Consider the following 16,477-nt stretch of genomic DNA (forward strand, 5'->3'; position numbering starts at 1 on the left):
GCTTCGTGTATTCCAAAGTCAACGGCACAGTGTTTATCTGCCATGTCAACTTGTATGATTTGCTGGTATTGGATCAGAAATAGCAGGAGGGGAAAAAAAGCCTTCAAGGAAGTACATTTCTAGAACAGTCTTCAAAAGCAGATAGAAAAGGGGTTTTAGTTTAATTTTATTTCTTCCTTCAGCATGCCCTACCATTTTATGCTCCCTGCAGCCAGCTACTCCGAACAGTTTCTGAATTCAGTCTGTCTTGTGTAGCTCTTCAGCCTATTTTATTCAGCTGCTCTGGTCCCGTGTCTTGCACTTAACCTGTCTGTCTTGGTTTCCAGGTGATCTGAAGCACATCACCAAACTGAAGCCGTGGGGCCTTTTTGAAGTCTTGGTGGAAAAATACGAGTGGTCCCAAGATGAGGCAGCTGCATTCACAGACTTCTTATTACCTATGTTGGAGCTGATCCCGGAGAAACGAGCTACAGCAGCAGAGTGTCTCAGGCACCCCTGGCTTAACTCCTAGAGGCTTCAGCCCGATGCCACAGCACTACACTCTGGTTTACAGCATAGCGTACACGCACCCAGCTGCCCCTTCCCAGATCTGTTTTTTCCCTTGTTCATTTTCCGTGTGAAGTTCTTCCTTCACGGCTTCCAAGATTTTAGATAAATCTAATCTGTTCTGCTGAGTTTGCTTGTGTGACTCGATGGGGACTCTCCTCAGCCAGTGGGCATCATCTGTGTTTTGCCTTGATTGGGCTTCGCCAAAGACTTAATTGACTAGAATATGAAGTTTTCCCTGAGTCTGCTCACTGTTACGCACCGTGTGTTACAGATGTGAGCTCGCCCTGTGCCCGCATAAGCTCTCTTAGCTAACCTTCAGCTCTCCTTTCTTCGTGGGGGGGGATGTGAAGATCTGAACGCCTCCTTATCTCCCTGACTCAGGAGTCGATTCCCTGCTGTTGATCCGGTAGCTAGCAATGGGGTGAGAAGTAACAGATGGCACCACGGTGGTGTTAGTTCCTTGTAGAGCAAAGACCTCAAAATCCTCCATCATTTTCTAGACGTCTACTGTATTCTTTGCTTTCCGGTCACATAACTTTTCTTTAGTTCTAGTTGCTTAAATCTTTTGTAAAGAGCTATTTAAACCTAGGGTTTAGTATCCTTAATTTCTTTCTCCGAAGTGCCCTGCCTTTACTTTTTCCTTCCCTGTGCCCAGATAGTCAGAATAGTTTCTGGACTCGGTGACATTTTCTACTTCAATGCCTGCAACTAAAAGGTGATAAGCAAAAGCTGGAACTGACGGGATGCACGGTCTTCAGCAGACTGACGGGTGCACCCTTTGGCTGCAGAGGCAGCCTTGTTACAGGCAACTCTTTTAACGTTTTAGCGAGCTGTTAAGGTTTTTGGTTCTTACCCCTTACTGGCACTTTTTTGCCTTGCTTGAAGCAGTTGCTGTGTCTGTGAGAGCCTGGCTTTCACTGATGCAGTCTACTCTGGCTCTTAATTTTTGACCATTCACTTTCTTCCCAGGAAGAGGGCGGCAGGGGCTGTATCACAGCCATGCTATAGCCCGTGACTTTCAAAATCAACACTTGAAGGCCCAGTGTACAGATTTCTTTTCCCTTAACTTGCTTCAGGTGCTGGCCTTCAGAAATAACTTCCCTGGAAGGGACTGCCTTTTATTTTCTGGGCCATTAGCACAAGGAGAGCTAGCAGAAGTGGAAGAGAACTGACTTTTCCATGTAGATACTGGATTAGAAGCTGTTTCTAGAGTTACCCCAAATGAAAATGTTCTGTGGGGTTTCTACTACTTCTCAGAGGGGGTTGGATATAATGAGTAGATGGGTTAATTTTTAATTAAAAGTTAAATCACTGTGGCATTTGATAGTTTTACGATGGCTTCTTCTAGACTTGCACATCCTGTTACAGATGCAGTGCATCCTACTCTACTCTAAAGCGAGATTTGGCAGCGCTGAGACTTCAGAGGCACTTCCTTACCCCGGACCAAACAGGCCTTTTGGATTCCTGGTGGCTCTCAGAGGACAGAAGTCGCTGCAGGAGCGTGCTGGAGGCCACGCAGATGCTATCTGAGACGATGACGTTGCCAAAGCTGCCAAGACCGCTGTTAACATGTCACTCCTGTATGTGTGTTTGGAAATCCTGGTTCGTAAGGGTCGTTCCTTCATAACCCTTGGTGTCATTTAATCCACTTGAAAAGAGTTTCTCTGGTCCAGTGCCTGATTGGGCTTATTAATGCAAATCCTGCTGCATGTTCTTTTAGGGGTAGATCAGGTTCTCTCTGCATATAATCTAAAATTAAAGGAAGGTAACATACCAAGAGTTTTAAACTGCTGATTTGACTTTTTTTTTCCCCCTTTCATCTGGAGTTTTCCAGTTGCGTGTCACTTCCATCCCTGCAGACAGGACTGGGTTCCAAAATACCTACTGTCTACATACTGTGAAGATACATTAGCAGGGCAAAACCAATTTCTGTTGTCTTGAAAGCTCACCCGGTCCTGTGCGCTTGAGGCTGGTTGATGAAAACTTTTCCTAGAAGGGGTCTGTCTGCACGCTTCGACTCTGAGAGCTCCTTCCCTTCCCTCTGCCTCCCGAGTGGAGGAGGAGGTTGTGACCATGATGGCCAAGGCTAGAGTCAGCTTGTCAGTTGAAGACCTGGAGAAGGAGCTGTCAGGATTCAGTCTTGTACCGTGTGCTCATCCACTTGGGGTTTGTTAAAATTTCCAAATTGCCGTAAAGTGCTCACACTAAAGGATTTGTACTTGCTGTGTCAGTCTAAAACCTGAAGGAAAATACATTTTTATTCTTTCTACTTGGGTGCTTTGTCTTTTTTTCTTTGTGAAAGCCGTACAATAAACAGATTATTTAATAACTGAGCCCTATTCCTTATATATTCCCTCTGTAAGTCTGTTCTTTCTGAGCTAGTGGCCCATTGATTCCATTTTCTTTGCTAGTGAGCACTGGGATCTCCAGAATGAGACACAGGGAGATGGTGCAGCTGAAGATTTTGCTGTTGGTATTGTGATGTATTTTAAAAAGGGGAGAAGAGTAGTCAATAGTAGGACAAATCTGCTGGAATTTTTCTGTTCTAAAAGATGTTCTCAAAGTCTGTTGTGCGTCTGCTGTGTTAACAACCTCGCAAAAAGTGTTTGGGGAGTGTAAAACTGGACGGTGCTTGTTAGAACTGAATTGAATGTGCTGCGGGAACCCAGAAAATTAGAGCCAGTAGAGATGAAAAATGGTAACACAGGCTAATTTGGGGGTTTTGTGACCAGGTAAGAGCCGGACAGGATGACGTGCTGCTGTGTCTTCTGCAGAAGTGTGCCAAAGGCTGCTGCAGATGGGTGTTGGATGTGATGAGGAATGATGGCTCCGGGGGATTAATTGGGTGGTGGAGCGTGCTGCTGCCTGGCCCCATCTGCTGCAGTCTGCGGGTGCCGGTACAGGGCTGCTGTGGCCCTGCTTCTGTTCCTCCCCCTGAAAAATGCCCTTTTTCCAAGGTTGTGTTTGGTTATTGTTGCCCGGAGTGGAAAGCTGAGTCATGGCTTTGCTGGGAGTTGGCTGTGTCACGGTGTCTTAAAGGACAAGGGCAGTCAGGGATGTGGCAGAGGACGTCCCCTGCCCCAAGGAGACTAGCACAAAATCCAAAACACTTAACGCTTTTTTTTTTTTTTTTTTTATTCAGAAGTAATTTCCTTGAAAGAAGATGTACAAACCCAAGAAGCAGCAAATCGCTATCCCTCCCCTTCCCCTCCCCCCAAAAAAATCCTGTGTCCACTTTGGGCTATTTCTATCCAATAAACTCGGTGCGAGCTGACGGTGGCCCCTTTGGTGAACGGTTGTAGAAAATCCACAGAAGTTGGTAAGTGTAAAGTTCCTGGAAAAGTCACTTTAAAGTGAAGGGCTGATGGAGGAAGAGCGCTCAGTGACCCTGGGAACAGAAAGAATAGGTCAGATGTTACCAAATAGAGTGTGACTTCCAATTTTAAGCTTTTTTTTTTTTTTTTTTGGTCACTTGGCAAGGATTTGTTTTTCTATTTTCTGGAGGCAAAGTGAAGTATTTCCCCTTTAATCACAAAAAAAAAGGGGGGGACTATAGCACCAAAATTTATAGTCAGTCCTTCAGTAATTAAAATCTAACGTGTGCTGGGAAGAATCACCATGGGCATCACTTACGTGGTGATCAGCTCTGTCAGTCCTCACCCTCTTCTGTAAAACAAAAAGATAATTGCAGTGTTAATAGCGTATGGTGGAAAACTGAGGATGCAGGTGTGTTTTCTAGGTTTATTTTCAAAAAGGGGTAAAAAAATAAATAAATAAATTAAAAACAGGATGGGGAGAAAGCCCCAGGTGTGTGAGATGCAGCCCGGCTCAGTTTGGCATCTGTGGCCAACGCCAGCTCTGGAGGAAGCCACCGTCTTCCCAAATAACACGAATCCGTTGCCGGGTCGAGAGGCCCTGCAGCAGCCCTAGGTGCTTTTACCTGTATTTTCCACTTTAAAATCAGATGGGAGGAGGTTGTCCTGCCGGTTCCCCAACACGAAGGCCAGGAAGGAGAGGATGAGGGCGTCGAGGATGCCGATGATGCAGAGGATGTATGCCCAGCGCACAGTGCAGGCGCCCAGCGTGTACTTGTCCGTCTTGTCCCCGCACATGCGTTTCACCTCGCTCGAGTCCCAGCCGTCGGGGTAGATCAGGCAGCCGATCATCAGCCCAGTAGCTGCGGGGAGAGGGAGATGTTACAGCGGCTGCGAGCTACCGAGCCCGGCTGGCGTGCGGAGATGGGGAGCGGAGGAGCACGGCCACACCGTGCTGCAAAGGGATAAACCACCACGGGCCGGCTAACCAGGCTTGGAGCAGCCCTGTGGTTGCCCATCACGCGTGGGCTCAGCTCCGCTCCCATGGCGGAGCAGGATGCGGCACGCTGCCTGCCCACCGGCTCAGGGCAAGGCTCCCAGTCAAGGACATGCTGCGGCAGCATCTCCATCCTTGCGTTGCCCAGGCAACCTCTCTCCTGCCTCCGCATCCCGGGCCACGTGGCTCCAAAGAAATATTTTCTCCAAGCAAAACCCGAATGGGTGCAGCCTGCGCGAGGTGGAGACCCTCACCGGCACCCCGCGCGTAGCTGGATTTCGGCGCGTGGTAGAGCTGCCATCGGCCGCAGCTTTGCCAACAGATTTTTCTGCTTGTTCAGCTGTGGTGGTTCCAGCCCAGCCGGCAGCCACCAGCTCCTCCCGCAGTATTCCAGCCCCGGCACACGCAGCCAGGTCCCCGGCACAGCGCCTGTGCGGCTTTGCTGCGGGAGCTGCACCAGGCTCAGCACCAGCTGCCCAAGGGCTGAAGCTGCCAAGCAGCTCCCGTCCCAAAATCTCCAAAGTGCTTTTCCTTCCACACACACCCAGAGAAACCGCTGCGTTTGCTGGATGAGAAGAATGACGGGGCTGGGGAGGGAGAAGAGCCCAGCTCATCCACGAGGCTTTGGGATGTGACTCACGGAGGCTCTTCGCATCCTCCGCTGTTACGGGAGTCACTGGTCCTTCACGTGTTCTCGTGCGGGTGTGAAGCCCTGAAACACCCCCGTGGTGGGAGCCCTGGACAAGCACACGCATGTCCCTGCCCATCTTGGATGTCGCAGCCTCCTGCAGCAGCAGCAAGATGCTCCCTGCCTTTTCTCCGTCTCTGGGTGCTCGGTCGACCAGAAAACACTCTGGGGCAGCTGCCTTGTGCTTTGTCCATGTTTTTTTCCCCTTGGCTTGGGGATGGGAGAGCAGCAAGGCCAGCGGGCAGCCTCCTACGTCTGCAGGGAGCATTTCTCTTCGTCGAGGAGCAGCTGGTTTCTCCTGTATTTAATTACTCTTCGCTGTAGCTAAGGGAGAGGAGGGGCGCACAGAAATGGGGGAAGCCGGGAAGGAATCACTTCTCCCGTGAAAACACACCCTGGTGCAAAGGCCAGAAGATGGATCCTCTCGTCGCCTGCCCCCTCTGTACAATAACTCCCAGAAATGCAGCAGCACCTGCCCAGTGGCAGCTCAAAAGCTCCCGAGAGCCTGTTTGAGGTGGAGAAAGTGGGCTGCTGGGGATGGGTCAGGCTCATCCGTGGGGCTGGAGCTGCCGGCGCTGGGTTTCTCTCCCCCATCCAGCACAAAATCGTACGTACAAGCCCCAGATACGACAGCAAAGCCTTTCCCTGCTCTGCTCCCCGGGGAGGCTGAGCTGCCCCAAGCCTCTTATCTAAATCTTTGCTTGAGCCCCGCTGCTTTAGCTGGGAACTGGAGCAACCCCGATGCCGTAGCTGTCCTCCCGGGGGGTGTCAGCCGGGGGGTCCCTGCCGGGGGGGCACCCAGGGGCTGCGGCTGGTGCCAGCATGAATGATTCAGGAGCAGCAAAGGGCTGGGTTGGGTTTCAGCTGAGGCTTCGACTGCAGGAGCTGGGTTACCGGGTATCTCGGGTGTCTCGCAGTGTTGGGGGAGGGATGGGGAAGGCTGGAGGTGTGCAGGGATGAGCAGAGAAACGGGAGAATGTGGGTGATGGTACCAAGTGCTACGGTCAGTCCCGTCCTCCTGTTCTACCTCCCCAGTACATCATCCGCTGGGCTCAGGGAGTTACCAAAATCACCCAGCAATTGTAATCACTGTCTCCCTGCCTCATTCCCACAGGATCCCGAACGCGGCAGGGAGCCCCGTGCCCCGGCCCTGCGGCATGCGGTGCTCTTGGACCGATGCTCTGAAGCTGCACCGTGGGGCTGAGCAGGAGCGATGGCCAGAGGAAACCTCCCCCAGGTAAGCGGGGACGGGCCGTGGCTGGGCTGTTGGTGCCGCGTGGTGCAGCAGCAGTAGCAGCAGCAGCAGCAGTGCACGGGGGAGAGCGTCGCCAACGTGCAGCGAGTCCGCTGGGTCTCAGCTGCTCCAGCAAGGCTTTGCTTACTGCCAGCTCCCCACTGGTAACCAGTAAGGGGGAGCAAATGGGACACAGAGGTTATGCTGGTGCCCCTCGCCTGGCCAGCCCCCGCATGGTGGAGTCAACAGGGGGGCAGAGAGGGGGAAGCAGCCCCTGGGCCCCGCTCACCTGCTGCCAGCTGCATCCAGGCACAGACTTTATAGACGGTGGCTGCGTTGCAGAAGAAGAAGAGGCTGAAGCAGAGGATGGTGCCGATGATGAGGAAGGTGGAGACGCCTACGAAGAACATGGCGGTTTTGAAGGCGCTGGAGGGGATGGTGCCGAAGTCGAGGGGGCTGCCCTTGCAGATGAGCTCACCGGTGAGCGCGTTGCCGATGCAGTAGGAGAAGAGGCCGAAGTAGCCGGCCTGCGGCGTGTCGATGCTGTCGCCGATCCAGTAGGGCTGGATGAAGGTCACCACCATCAGGATGGAGAAGCAGAGGGTGAAGAGGGCCCAGAGCACCCCCATGGCCCGCGCGTTCCGCACGTAGTTGGTGTGGTAGATCCGCGCCGCCTCCTGCGCCGGCAGCAGCTTGGGCATGGCGGGGGCACCGGCCCGGGACCCCCGGACCCCCGACCCCCGGTACCGGCCCCGCGCCTCGCCCCGCCCCGCCCCGCCCCGGAGCGGCGGCCCCGCCCGCCCCGGTAACGAAGGAGCCGGGGAGGGACCCGGGAGGAGCCGGCGCGACCCCCCCGCCGCTGGGGTGGGAGCGGGAGGAGCCGGGCGGAGCGGCTCGGGGTGGGACCTGGAATCCCGGGATGTGCCCCCGGGATGGGACCTGCCCGCCTCGGGATGGGACCCCGAGACGTACCCCCGGGGTGGGACCTGTGTCCTCGGGATGGGGTCCCGGGATGGGACATGGGCCCCCGGGATGTGCCCCCGGGATGGGACCTGCCCGCCTCGGGATGGGACCCCGAGACGTACCTCCGGGGTGGGACCTGTGTCCTCGGGATGGGACCCCGGGATGTGCCGCCGGGGTGGGACCTGTGACCTCGGGATGGGACCCCGAGACGTACCTCCGGGGTGGGACCTGTGTCCTCGGGATGGGACCCCGGGATGTGCCGCCGGGATGGGACTTGCCCCCCTGGAATGGGACCTGTATCCTCGGGATGGGACCTGCACCCCCGGTATGTGCCTCTGAGTTGTGCCTCCAGGATGGGACCTATGCTCCCGGGATGTGCCTCTGGGATGGGACCTGTACCCCCGGGACACACCCCTGGGATGCACCCTGTGTCCCCAGGATGCACCTCTGGGATGGACCCTCTGTCTCCGGAATGTGCCCCGGGGATGCACCCCTGGTATGTGTCCCAAGGGTATGCCCTCTATCCCGGGGATGCTCCCTGGGGATGCACCCTGTGTCCCCACCGCCAGCCCTAGGACGCACCCTGGGGCGTGCCCAGTGCCTGTGGGATGAGGCCCGTGTGGGATCTGCCCTGGGATGTGCCCTGTGCCCCTGAGCTGTGCTCCGGGATGCACCCTGTGCCCTCTGGGCATCGCTGTGTGCCCCGGGATGTGCCATGCACCCCCAGGACATGTGTCAGGATGTGCCTGCGCTGCACCGTGCACTGGATGTGTCCCAGGATGTCCCCAGGGTGCACCTTGGGATGCTCCCCAGGATGTCATGTGCCTCAGGATGTGTCCCAGATGCTGTGCCACCTCAGCTGTGCCCCTCCACCCTCCCAGCTGGTATCACCAGGGTCTTCCCCCCCTGGAGTAAGGTGCATGGGGTACAGCATCATTGGCGTGGGGGGCTGCGTGCCCCTGGACCCCCCTGTCAGCTCTAGGGCTGGCTGGGGCTGCAGGCAGGGAGGGGACTGTCCCCACAGCCCCGCTGCAGAAAGGGACGTGGCTCATCCTGCTGCCAGCAGAGCCTGGGCAGCCCCAGAGGGACCCAACGTGCTGTGGGCGCTCACAGCCACCTCGGGGCTGTTCTCCAGGAGCCACATCTGCCCCACATCCTGGGGGACCGCAGCAGCTCCGCTCCCGCCGACGGGCCTGGGCGCCATGTGCCAGCATGACGGTCACCCCGCAGCCAGTGCCAGCCTCAGCGTCACCCCCGCGGGCGCCGAAGGCCAGGGCTGCCGGGGCGTTAATCATTGCCAAGGGCAGCCGGGCCGCCGCGGGTGCGAGAAGCCAGGCCGTTCCCAGGGCTGCTCTCCTTTCATCCCCCGCATCCCCCGAGCACCGAGACACAGAGGGAATAGGTGGCAGGGCAGGGTGAGGTGGTGGCCCATGGGCTGGGGACATCAGCAGGCTCCGGAGTGCCGAGCGAGGCTGGCGGGATGCTGGCAGGGGGGTGGGCTTGCTCCTGCCACACTTCGGGCTTTCTCAAGTGGGTTTCTTGGTGTCTGTGGTCATGAGGTTGGAGCGATGGAGGATTGTGGGGGTGGGCGCTTTCCCGCAGAGCACAGCTCCCGTGCCACCGGCTCTTGCTTTGCCCGTGAAGCTGTCAGCAATGCCCAGCAAGGAGGGTGTCTCGGGGACCCCCAGCTCCATGGCTGCCCACAGCCAGGGTGAAGGAGAGGAGGGAGGAGGGAAAAGCACAGGAGCACCATCGCTTTGTGTTCGCTTCAGCCGAAGGAGCCGCCAAAGGGCAGGTTGACATCGCTGGCGCGGGGCGGACGGGGCCTGGCAGGGTGGGCATTGCTGTTTCCCTGCCCCACGCGGGGCGTCGAGGCGCTGCCCCAGTGCCACGGGTTGGGCTGTGATAGGAGCAGCCACATCAGCTGATGGAGACACCTGCTATAAAGCACCCGCCGGCCCGTGGCCGAGACACGAGCGAGCCCACCGTGGCCATGGCGCTGCCCCCCCACCTGCTCCTGGCCCTGCTGCTGCTGGCCCCGGCTCTGCCCGCGCCCCACAAGCGGGGGCTCATCTTCAACTTGGTAAGGGGGACGCTCGCCCCGTCTTTGCCACAGCCGGGGGATGCCCCAAGTGGTGCGATGGGGGGTGCAGCGCATCGGGGGGTTGCAGGGGTCTGCGGCAGCAGCTCCGTGGGGCAGCCCCAAGGGGGTGCAAAATTTACGGGGGCTGCAGAAACGGAGGCAGGCGGGGATGGTGTGCTGGGTTTTCTGGGGCTGAGGGGTCTCGGAGCCAGGGAGAGCAGCTGCGTAAAGGCATGGAAAAGCCTGGAAGCGGGATGAGACTGAAGGGCTCAGCTGCCTGTGCCAGCCAGGACCCTCTCCCTGGGGGGGTCGCAGGGAATGGGGCAGGGGGGATGCTATCCCTGCGGTGTCTCAGCCCTATTCCCATGAGCCCAGCAGAAAACAGCGCTTCGGCGGGCGGTATTTTGGGCCAAACCGAGGAAACGCTGCAGGGTGGGAGGCTCAAGCGTGCCCGCAGCGGTGCTAAGCCCCAGCCGAAAGGCACAGCTGGTGCCTCACACCCACCCAAGCCCCCCGGGCCCAGGGCTGGGTGGGGGGAGGGTAAGGGGGGATGGAGAGGGACCGCTGACACCCCCCTCGTGGCGCAGGACACCGGGGAGCTGTGCTTGCAGAGCGCCCAGTGCAAGAGCGGCTGCTGCCACCGGACCGGTGGCCTGAGCCTGGCCCGATGCGCACCGAAGGCGGCCGAGTTCCAGGAGTGCTCCCCGAAGGTACGTGCTCCCCTACTCCTGGGGGGGGCCGGGGGCACGTCCCCCATGCTGCACCCTGCCTTGGTTCCCCACAGAGCCTCTATGGCGTCTACTACAAGTGTCCCTGCGAGAGCGGCTTGACCTGCGACACCGATAGGACCATCGTGGGTTCCATCACCAACAGTGACTTCGGCACCTGCAAGGACCCCCGGGCCTTCTACCAGCTGTGGTGAAGAGACCCCCCCCGGTGCCCCCCCCTGCTGCTCCTGCCTCCCTGCCTTTCCCCCTCCCCAGGGATGCCTGGACTGCCTGCACTGCCCTGGATGCAGGAAGGTCAAGTAAAGAGCATCTGCCGAGCCGCAAGCCGGCGTTTTCACTCGATGCATCATCCCTCCGTGCCAGGATGGGGCAGCAGGGCCAGAAGGTCCCAGAAAAAGCTGCAGGGACGCGATGGCTTTACCTATATGTGTGTGTGCGTCATATGCAATTGTACAGTAAGCTGGGCCAGGCCAGCAGCCAGCCACGGGGGGAGCTCTGTGTGTGGGGAGTGTTAGCAAAGGGGGTGCAGGGGAGGGGAAGATGCAGCAGCCCCAGAATCTGAGGGAGGGGAGGGAATCGCAGGGGCCCCTTATGTGGCACCTCCACCAGCATCCCCTAGAGCAGCTTCTCCAGCTGCGCGAGGCGGGAGCTTTGGGATTTGGGATGGACCTGGGGCGAGGGGATGCTGGGAGCCCCCAGCAAGGGGGCAAATCCCCTTAACCCTGCCCCTAGGCTGCGGGGGGTGGGGGGTGATGCCCAGCTTGGAGCCAGGGTTTTGGGCATGGGGAGGGGGTGCAGCCATGCTGCGGGGGGGGGTGAGGAAGAGGAGGCAGCCGCCTGGCAGAGCTGGGGGGGCAGCAGGAGCCAAGTGGGTCGCTGGAGGGGGGATTCTATGTGTTCCTATCCCTGGGGGTAGGACGAGCACCAGGAACCCACAGTGCTGCTCCCCACCACCCCAAGCACCCCACGGTACCTCTGCACTGGGGGGGGGCCGTGAGGGGGCCATGGGGGGCCAGAGGCCATACCTGGCTGCTGAGGATGCCCTGCAGGAAATTTTCTTTCCTGGACAAGGGTGACCAGCAGCTTGAGGACCTGTACCTGCAGAAACACCAGGGACATGGCTAGGAGGGTGGCACAGCCGGGGGGTCCCCATCGAGGGGGTGACACGGGGGGCAGTGTGGGGACAGAGCACCCCTGCAAGCTGGGCTTGGCAGAGCTGCAAGAGGGGGAAACGCTGACTTGGATTTTAATTTTAGATTTGTGGTGGGTGGCGAAGCCTTGAGTGTCTTGGTCTCCTTGGGGTGGTCCTGGCAGGAGGCCACCAGGTCCATGTCCCCATGGCTGCAGGATGAGGCCTGGGTGAAGGAGGAGATGGGGATGGGGACAGGGACAGCAGCCCCTCTGCTGCAGCAGACAGGACCCCCCAGGCAGAGGGGGAGGGCACGGGGCAAGGGACACAGGGCAGGGGACACGGGGTCTCAACCTGGCCTCACTGTCTGCACGGCATCCTCAGCCCCACACGCCAGTGGGGAGCACCCTGGAGAGTCTGGCATCACCCAGGTCGTATACTGGGGATACTGGGAGCCCTGCCTGCCCAGGGCCAGCCCCACCCAGGGCTTTGTGTCCTTGGCGTGGGCAGGATGCGGCCGAGGCCCTGGCTCCAGCTGTGCCAGCACCAGCAGAGGGCAGGCATGCCGTGCCCGCAGCCTGGGACCCCCCCAGCCCTGGGGACCCCCAGCCTCGCAGGGACCCCCCAACCTCAGGGGCAGCTCAGCCTTGGGGGGGGGAGGTGTGTGTGTGAAATGCACTTTGCCCCTCAGCCCTGACACCCCTTGAGCCCTGCTTTGGGGGTCACCCCCTCACCGGAGGAGGGGGATATGGGGGGGGGTGGCAGTGTGGCCCAACTGTTGGTGTATACGATGGGCATTTTGGGGCGTCCCCATTTTTAGGGTGTCCTTATGTTGGTAGGAGGAGGATGGGAGCACTGGAGGGTGGGATGGAGGTGGCTGTGCTGGGGAGGCGGGGGGCACACATGAATGCCCCCCCCCCCATCTCAGCCCTATATTTACTGGTGAAGCGGCAGCTTTATTTTGGCAGCTCTGGGCTGGTAAATATTGGCTTAAACCGAAAACCAGACGCCTGACTCACGGCGCCTTAACAAACACAGGAAGGGGCCCCCGGCGTGTGTGGGGTGCTGCCAGCCCCGGGGACGGGGCCCCTACCCCAGGGGGGGCACCCTGAGCGGGGAGGGGGCCTGTGCGCAGAGCATCCTTGTGCCGGCAGATTTTGATGCAGCGAGGACCCCTGGGGCGGGGGCCGGGGGGGGTGGGTGGCACACACAGGGATGCACCCCCCTCGCTGGGGACATTACTTCACCCTGGGCAATGGAGAGGTGCAAGGATTGGGGTGCCCCTTGCACACACACCCCCCCCGTTTTCCTCCAGGTCCCCCCCGCCTTGGTTAAAAAGCAATGAGGACTATGAGGCTGAAGGGGCATTGCGGGGGGGGGCACCCCAAGCGTGCCCCCCCCCCCAGTCTCACCCCATCCCCAGGGTTGCACCCCACTTGGCACGGCAGCAGTGTAACCCCATCCGTGGCTGCTGGGGTGACCCTGGTGTCCCCCTCTGCGCCCTGTTTGGAGCTGGGGGGGGACACAAGGGGTATGCCCCCCCCGGGAGACCTTGCCTTGCTCTGGGGAGTAGAGGGGGTGCAAGCATTGGGGTGCCCCTTCCTCCCCCCAGCTTCGCACACGGCCCCCCCTCACTTAGAAAGCAACAACGAGGAGTACGAAGCTGGGGGGGGGGGGGGAGGCGCTCCAGCCCCCCCCCAGTCTCACCCCATCACCAGGCTCGCACCCCACTTTGCACCCCCCTCCCCACCTGCTCACCCACCGGGTGCCCCCAGCGTGTCCCCCGTACCCCGGGCTGGGGGGGGCAGATGGTTGTTCCCCCCCCCCCCCCCCCCCCCCCCCGCCGGGGCTGTTTTTGCCAGGAGGGTACAGGATGTTCTCGAACAGCCGCGCTCCCTCTCCCCAGCCCCCCCCCCCCCCCCCCCCCCGCTCCCCCCCCTTTCCGCCAGCCCTCGGCCTTCACCTCTTCTCCTCCGCGCTGCTTTAACCCTTTTTTCTGCCAAACGCCGCCTGTTCCGCTCATTAATTAATTTCCAATTTCACCAAAGATGCGGTGATGCTCCAGCGCCCATCCCGGGGAGCCCCCGCACCCCCAACTCACCACGCTCCCCTCCGGACCATCACAAGCTGGGGCTGCAGGGGGGGTCTCCAGTGGGGTTACCCCAGTGCAGACACCCCCTCCCACAGCAAAGACACCCAGACACCCCCCCAGCACCCTGCCAAAACCCCCAAGGTGATGGGGGTCCCAGGGAGGGGAGGGGGGGGTCTCCTGCAGCCTTCGCCCTGTGGGCAGGGGGGTCCGCCAGCCCAGGGGGTGCAAATATTTTGGGGTGGGGGGGATAAGCTGCCCTGGCCCCACAGAGGGGGGCAGACACACGCAGCTTGGGGTAGCGATTTTGAGGGGCAGACCCCAGATACAGCCTGACACCCCCACCCCCCCCAGTCTGCTGCAGACTAGTGTCATGCAGAGGCCTGATCCTGCAGTGGGGTTGGGGGGGTCCTGTGGGGTTTGGGTTGGAGGGTGCTGGGGGGGCCTGTGCTTGGTGCTGTGGCAATGAACCCGAGGGGCTGCCTGGAGGTGTCTGGGGGCACCCAGAGGTATTTGGGGGTGCCCAGAGGCATGGGGGGGGGGCTGCCCGCTTGGTTTTGGGGCAGTGTTTTATTTTTCTCCCTCCGGATAACTTTGCCCCCCCCCCAGGTGTCGGGGTATGGCAGGGTGGGAGCAGCAGGGATGAGGCACGGGGTGACACCCCAGCCAGCACCGGGGGGCTTGGGGACCCCAAATCCCCGGGGAGACACCCCAGTCCGCTCCCAGCATCCCAGCCTGGCGTGGGATGCGCAGCCTGTGCCTGCAGCAGCGACCCACCCCCCCCCGGCAGGCCCAAGTTGGGGGCACAACAGGGTGCAGACCCCCCCCTCACCCCCCAGGGATGCGGAGGCCTGATCCTGTGACTCCCCTGTGGGTTTCCCTACTTCTGGGCCAGGTCTGCCCCATCCTGGGGAGCTGATTTCGGGATGGAGCTGGCCAGAAGCCGTTCTCCAAGCTCTCGCTGGAGGAAAAGCAACCTTTCTAGCAACAACAACCAAAAAAAAAAAAAAAAAAAAAAAAAAAAAAATTCATGTAAAGGTATGGTTTGCCTCTTCTTGCCAAAACCAATTGTTGAAGATTTTTCCCGGCCTCGCTGGCTTTGCCGGGGGGAACAATGTCAGACGCTCCTGTTTTTCCGCTCTGATGTTTTTCCCCAGGGTTGGAAGCTGGGAAGGACCCGGCGGCAAAGCAAAACCTGGGGGGAGGGTGTCCCCATCCCGGGGGGGGTGTCCCCATCCCTAGGGGGTGTCCCCATCCCTCCTCCATCCTCGGGGCTGGCTTTGCGCTGAAAGCATGGCCGGGGGGGGGGGGGCCCTCGAGGATGCTCCCCCCCCCCCCCCCCAGTGCTGAGGACTGGCCCAGCTCAGGGCAGTAGTGGAGGTTGCAAGGGGGATATGGGGACACAGAGGTGACCCGGGGGGGGGGGGGGGGGCCGGCACATCCAGACACCCCAGGCTTCTCCGTGACCCCCTCCTGGTGCTTTCCAGTACGGCACAAGTGGAAAAATCCTCGGGATGAATTATTTGCGCTGGTGGAGGAATTAATTAGCCCAAGGCGGGAGATGGGGGGGGCTGGGGGGGGCTGGGGGTGGTGTCAGCCCAGGGACAGCTCGGGGCGGGGTGCTTGGGGATGGTGCGGTTTGCGGGGGGGGGGGCTCGCCCCGGCTGAGTATTTTTAGTATTAATTTCCCCGAAATGGTGGTGAGCTGGGCTGGGGGAGTGGGCCAGCCCCGGGGGGGGGGGGGGGATGCTGGGAGGGGGATGCTGGAGTGGTGCTGGGGGTACGGTATGGGGATGCTGGAAGGGGTGTTGGGGGGATGCTGGGGGGGTGTGATGGGGGGATGCCAGGGTGGTACTGGGGGGGATGCCAGGGGTGGTACTGGGGGGTGCTGGGGGGATGCTGGGGGGGATGCCAGGGGTGGTGCTGGGGGGTGCTGGGGGGATGCTGGGGGGATGCCAGGGGTGGTACTGGGGGGTGCTGGGGGAATGCTGGGGGGGATGCCAGGGGTGGTACTGGGGGGTGCTGGGGGGATGCTGGGGGGGATGCCAGGGGTGGTACTGGGGGTGCTGGGGGGATGATGGGGGGGATGCTGGGGGGGATGCCAGGGGTGGTACTGGGGGGTGCTGGGGGGCAATGATGCCGGTGGCCACACTGTTCTGCCCCAGCCAGTGGGACTGAGCAGGGGGCACCCCATTCTGCGGGTCTTGCCAGCAGCGGGGAGGGGGTTTCCTGCCTTCATGCCCGGAGGCAGCGGGCAGCCCCCCACCTCCCCAAACAGCCCCTCGCCAGCAGCTCCCCCAAGCAGCCCCCCGGAACAGTCCAGTCCCCCCCAGGCACCCCTCTGGCAGCCCCCCCGGCAGCTCCCCCTCAGGCAGCCCCCCCAGACACCCTCTAGTCCCCTCCTCAGGCAGCCCCCACCCACCCCATCCCCCCAAGGAAGCCCCTCCCCAGATGCCCCCCAGGCAGCCCCCCCCAACCACTGTCCCCTTAGCACAGACACCCCCTAGCCCCCTCCCAGGCAACCCCTCCCAGGCAGTCCTCCCAGCCCCCCCCCCCCAAGCTGTGTCCCCCCGGCAACGCCTCCCCCCAGACACCCCCTAGTCCACCCCCCAAGGCAGCCCCCCCCAGACACCCCGTAGTCGTCCTTCCCAGTGTCCCCCCAAGCAGTGTCCCCCCGCAGCCCCCCGAGGCAGTCCCCCCAGC

General features: G+C 60.4%; 3 protein-coding genes across 13 annotated transcripts in view; 2 read left to right on the forward strand and 1 right to left on the reverse strand.

Moving 5' to 3' along the window:
- The window catches only part of SRPK1 (SRSF protein kinase 1), a 33,360-nt gene extending 30,544 nt beyond the window's left edge, over nt 1-2,816 (forward strand). For 3 of the 4 annotated variants that reach the window (XM_037410521.1, XM_037410523.1, XM_037410522.1), the window contains one exon: nt 327-2,816. In XM_037410521.1, coding sequence (XP_037266418.1) covers nt 327-511 — 185 coding nt within the window. In that variant the 3' untranslated portion in view covers nt 512-2,816. The remainder of the gene's footprint in view (nt 1-326) is intronic. The other variant, XR_005107873.1, reaches the window with a different exon arrangement.
- On the reverse strand, nt 2,359-7,574 carry LHFPL5 (LHFPL tetraspan subfamily member 5). The gene is made up of 4 exons (XM_037410545.1): nt 7,072-7,574; nt 4,490-4,726; nt 4,183-4,215; nt 2,359-3,937 (listed from the first exon to the last, which is right to left on the reverse strand). Exons 1-3 carry the CDS (start codon nt 7,481-7,483, stop codon nt 4,199-4,201), a joined length of 666 nt encoding a protein of 221 aa, XP_037266442.1. The 5' UTR covers nt 7,484-7,574; the 3' UTR covers nt 2,359-3,937; nt 4,183-4,198.
- Nucleotides 7,459-10,976, forward strand: CLPS (colipase). Of its 8 annotated transcripts, none has more exons than XM_037410528.1 (6): nt 7,459-8,070; nt 8,184-8,241; nt 9,305-9,536; nt 9,655-9,828; nt 10,416-10,538; nt 10,613-10,976. In XM_037410528.1, the coding sequence occupies exons 1-6, from the start codon at nt 7,482-7,484 to the stop codon at nt 10,748-10,750; spliced, it is 1,314 nt and encodes a 437-aa protein (XP_037266425.1). In that variant the 5' UTR covers nt 7,459-7,481; the 3' UTR covers nt 10,751-10,976. The 8 variants fall into 8 exon arrangements, with proteins under 8 accessions (XP_037266425.1, XP_037266426.1, XP_037266427.1 ...); XM_037410529.1 differs by having other exon boundaries at nt 7,459-7,899; nt 8,190-8,241; XM_037410530.1 differs by having other exon boundaries at nt 7,459-7,899; nt 8,190-8,241; nt 9,390-9,579; nt 9,694-9,828.
- The last annotated feature ends 5,501 nt before the right edge of the window (nt 10,977-16,477 follow it).

The sequence above is a fragment of the Falco rusticolus genome, chromosome 17 (genome assembly GCF_015220075.1).
Source record: "Falco rusticolus isolate bFalRus1 chromosome 17, bFalRus1.pri, whole genome shotgun sequence".
In the NCBI taxonomy this organism is placed as follows: Eukaryota; Metazoa; Chordata; class Aves; order Falconiformes; family Falconidae; genus Falco; species Falco rusticolus.